Genomic DNA, 5,031 nt, shown 5'->3' with positions numbered 1-5,031 from the left:
CTCCTTCTGTCCTCCAATTATCACATCCGGTTTTTTAAAGGGACAAAACCAGATAAACCACATGTATGTAAGGATCAAGTTTCATACATGCATCAACTTCATCAGTGTATCACATACAGTTCCATTATTACAACGTTTGACTTAAACAAGGTAAAAAGATCTCAAAGTCTTTAACTAAAACACACTAGTAAAACACAGCGAAGCTCCCATCTTCCATAAGCAATTGACCGGGGGTCCACCAGCCTAACAATCTTCATCTTTATCGATGTAGTAGTCTGGTTCTCCTTCATTGTCTGAGCAGTGTTTGATGTATATTTGGATCAAAATAGTAAGTGTGAGTACATGTCGTACCCCGTAAGTGTGGGAAATAATGGCATGCAAGCTTGAATAAACGAATAAGCTATAACAGGTTTATTTTGTATAAATGCCAACTATGCTAACGTAGAGTTATAAAAGCAACCTATTTAACTATGTGATTCATCACTAGACTTCTATCTCCAGGAAACATCTCCACATGTTTCCCAACTACCTGAAAACCATATCAGATTTCCAAACCATCTGACTTGATACCCATCATAGGTAACAACCCACCAACCAAACCAACCAAACCATACCATCCAACTAATCATGTAAGGATCCAAGTCTCTCATAACCATGAGCACGACTGATATATCAAATTTTACACTTTGTAGAGGTTGTCCAACTTTCCCTACAAATCTTGCGTGTTCGAGGAACACTTAACACTTGCCTATGATGTGTCTCCCAAAAAATCACTACAAGGCAATTGCAAAGCATCCTCCTAATAAGAATAAACCCGCTAAGGTTTCACCACTGTCAAAATGGCATCATACCACCCAGAAGCCCTCTCTTGCACCTTGTAGCCTCTAAAAATACGTTTTAAAAGGTGACTAATTATATGGACGGCTGTAGTATTCGACCCATTACCAGAGACGGTTCATTATGTGAACCGCCTCTGAAAATGATTACTACAGGAGGGCCACATAATCAGCAGTCTCTAGAAATAAACATTACCTAGGTGGCTTTCTATAGGCGGGCAACATAAGAAGCCACTTGTGGTAATGTTTATTTCCAGAGATGGCTCATTATATGGCTCGTCTCTGGAAATTGTCCAATTACCACATGTGGCTGTCGTAAGCAACCGTTTGTTGTAATTTGTTTCCACATGTGATCCGAAACCGGTGAGGATTTCTGCTAACTGCTTAGAAAGTTTATCTTATAAGCTGTATATGGAAAGGGACTGACCTGGATATCTGAAAAATAGATTTTGTAATAGTAAGTATCCCTCTGAGCTCGGAAAATAGATCCCGAGCCCTACCCCCAACACTAATTTCAGCGGTGAAGTTCAAAATCGTCGTCAACCGGTTTTTAGTCTCTTGATATGTATAGCAAATGTGATTAAAAAAAGGTACAAACACATAAAACTACAACACAAGCAGCTCACCATCTTTCTCAGTGCCGGTGCACTCACACTCGTCAACCTCCTGCGACCGCGTGCATCCGCAGCATTGCACCTTCCCTCCCACGTAACGCAGCTACCATGCGCCCAGGGGCAGATCCATTTGTGTCCAGAGGGTGCACAGGACATCGATTAAATTTTCGATTTTTAGTAATTCATCATATATAGTAATCCATATAACACCCTTAGTCTAGTAAGTAGAACATCTGAATCCTAGCATATCAGCTTGGGATACCGGTCATTTTTTATAAGTCCGTCAGTGGCTGCACCGTCGCCTCTACGATGCCCTGTGCCTGGCCTCCAGGCACTGCAACTGGCTTTTGCGCCCAGCTTCCACGATGCCGCTGCGATAATGCCATGCGCCCGGCAAAGATACATGGTAAATTGTCATGGCCGCGCGCTCGAAGTGGGAACCAGAGATGGAAGGAAAATAAGCCAAACGGGGAAGGAAGAAGTTGGATCAGCTTGTTTGGGCAACAAACTAAATATCATCCAACTTGTGATGCGCCAATCCAGCCCCTCCCACCAGCAACACATGGCTGGCAATACCGCTGTCGCCCCGACCTTCCTCCTAGATTCTATTAGCCTTATGGGAGAGACGACCCCCCCCCCACCCCACCCCAACAAGCTCCTCCCAGGAAGCGCGAGGAAGATAGCCGTCGGCAGCCAGCCGATCACTTAATATCAAACTGAGAAACACAACAAGGTGATCTCAAGTACAGGTCACTGGCAGTGTTCAATTCAGCCATGATCACGAGTTAAACACTGCCAACTCTAAAGTTGGGGTAATATTTAGTAGTGATCACATGGAATTAGCTAGCCAAAAAATTTAAGGAACCGATTGGCAGCTATATACACCTTACAAATCAAGAAAGAAATACAGAGAGGGCCTTGGTCCAAGCTCTACTTGAACTGTATACAATGAGAGTTACTATTTCTGGGCATATGTATACGAGGAAAGCATTAGAAATCAGGATTTTATTTACTGGTAGCAGAAATATATCAGAGATCACTGATAAATGGCATTTTCAGATTTATCAAAATTCTATCGGTGATAGATAAAAAACTATACATAATAATATAGAAATGAGAGAATATCACTTATTAAAAGATATTATGGTATTGATGTATTGGTATGCCGCTAGATGGGAATTTAAAAAACGAAAAATTTAGATGATAACCGGGACTAACCGGTAAAACGGAAATATCGGAATCGTATCGTCGATAAATTTTAATTTCCCCTGCAAGAAATATAAACATGAACAGAGCTAATTAAGGCAATTAATATGCTACCAGAAATGATTAGAGGAGATTTCAATCACTTCCAAAAACCAATGATCTGAAAATCTCGTTTCTCACGATCGGTGCCGGTCTATAAAAAAAACGTACCTGCCTCCCCTTCTTCCACGATCGAGCAGCATCCAGCATATGCGCTATTCCGCAATGGCAATGGAGCACGGTCGCGTCGTCGACGGGAAGCCCAAGGTGATTTTCGTGCTCGGCGCCACGGCCACGGGAAAGTCCAAGCTCGCCATCGCCCTCGCCCGGCGCTTCAACGGCGAGGTGATCAATGCGGACAAGATCCAGGTGCACGACGGCGTGCCCATCATCACCAATAAGGTCACCGATGAGGAGCAGGCCGGGGTGCCGCACCACCTCCTCAGCGTGCTGCACCCCGACGCTGACTTCACTGCGGAGGACTTCCGCCGCGAGGCGGGCCGTGCCATCGAGCGCGTGCTCTCGGTGGGTCGCCTCCCCGTCGTGGCGGGAGGGTCCAATACCTACATTGAGACGCTGGTGGAAGGCGACGGCGCCGCGTTCCGCGCGGCGCACGATGTCCTCTTCCTCTGGGTGGACGCCGCGCCGGAGCTTCTCGAGTGGTACGCGGCGCTGCGCGTGGACGACATGGTGGTGCGCGGTCTGGTAGACGAGGCGCGCGCGGCGTTCGACGCCGCCACCAGCGCGGCGGACTACACCCGCGGCGTGCGCCGCGCCATCGGCCTGCCGGAGATGCACGACTACCTGCTCGCGGAGCGCGTGGGCGCCGCTGGCGAGGCCGAGCTCGCGGGCATGCTGGCGAGCGCACTGCGCGAGATCAAGAGCAACACCTTCGCTCTGGCACGAGCGCAGGCGGAGAAGATCCGCCGACTCAGCACGTTCGACGGCTGGGACGTCCGCCGCGTCGACGTCAGTCCCGTGTTCGCGAGCATGGCCGACGGCGCCGGGTGCCACGACCAGACCTGGAAGGCGCTCGTGTGGGAACCGTGCGAGGAGATGGTGAGGCGTTTCCTCGAGACTCCAACTGTCCCCATTGCTTCAGATGCCGACGGTGTTGGCAGTGGTGGTGGTGATGGTGATGGTGATGGCTGTGATGCTGGCGTCGACGTCGCCGCCGCCAGCGCCGAATTGACGGACACCATATAAGTAGCGGATCCATGCATGCATGGATGCGTTGTGGCGTACTGGTTGGCTGTCTTAGATAAGATTGATAGGTGCGCGGGAGTAGGAGATACAACTGGCATAGGCACACTAGGTACTCCAGTAGGGATGTTCTCTGGCGTCGGAAAAAACAATATCGATTTAGCTATCTGTTGCTAGGTGAAATTTTGTTTTGCTTATCTTTCAAATTTGAGTCCGTCCGATCTGTTTGGGATATGTTTATTCTGTCAAGTCCACAAAGATCACAAACAGGAAAAATATGAGATTGTATAAATTATAGGTGATGTGGAATTTTCACTCGAAAGATACTCCCTCCGGTCATGATAATTTCGTTTTGGACACACTTGCGGTACAAATTAATTTTGCAAACTGACTATCGACATGCTTTTAAAAAATAATTAGAAACATGAAACTTATTAGAAGTTTTACGGTGCTTGGGAAATATTTAAATTGTAATATCGACCCACAATTTAATCTTTTAATTAGTACTAGATCCATCATTTTATGATATTCGCCCACAACTTTAGTACATTTTAATAGGTACCTTTCATTATCGATCATTGGATTTGAACTAATGAATGGCCGTCGTGATTCTCAAATATAGTAACACATCTTTTTTTAACTGCATAGTAACACATCTTGAAACTTATATGTGTAGTTTTGTCTTAATAAGTACTTTCGTAGTATTATAGTTTTATCAGGTTACATAAACATATTACAATAGCAATTCACGGCTAATTAAATCTGTGATCTAGAGATAGTGTCGATATTCAAAATCAGAAACTGTGTAAATTTCAGAGATGGTTAGTATATTACAGTAGCGATTCATGGGCCGTTGGACAATGTAATTGGTTTTTTTTTTTTACACAAGTCTTCATTATACAAGAACGAAGGCATGCATGGAACTCAAAACAGAGCCCAGGAGGAGTTCTGGGCAGGAAGATGGAGAGTGCTTCCCCTCCCTCCCCTCCGCCGATGCTCACCTCAAACTCGGCATCCACCAACCGCCACACAATGGCATCCCCTAGCCTTGTTGCCAGTGAACCCTCCCTTCCTCCGGTAATCTCCTCCATGCTCTCTCTGCTTGCCCGCTCGTTCTATCCCGGCACCACATC

The 5,031-nt window shown here is 46.3% G+C and overlaps 1 protein-coding gene across 1 annotated transcript; it reads left to right on the top strand.

The window, feature by feature from the left end:
* Window positions 1-2,920: 2,920 nt before the first annotated feature.
* LOC133889442 (adenylate isopentenyltransferase 3, chloroplastic-like) lies at window positions 2,921-3,901 on the top strand. The gene has a single exon (XM_062329962.1). The coding sequence runs from the start codon at window positions 2,921-2,923 to the stop codon at window positions 3,899-3,901; it is 981 nt and encodes a 326-aa protein (XP_062185946.1).
* Window positions 3,902-5,031: the final 1,130 nt, after the last annotated feature.

Source organism: Phragmites australis, chromosome 13 (assembly GCF_958298935.1).
Source record: "Phragmites australis chromosome 13, lpPhrAust1.1, whole genome shotgun sequence".
Classification (NCBI taxonomy): domain Eukaryota; kingdom Viridiplantae; phylum Streptophyta; class Magnoliopsida; order Poales; family Poaceae; genus Phragmites; species Phragmites australis.
Note: the sequence above shows the minus strand (reverse complement) of the source record. Positions and strands in the feature narration are given on the sequence as shown.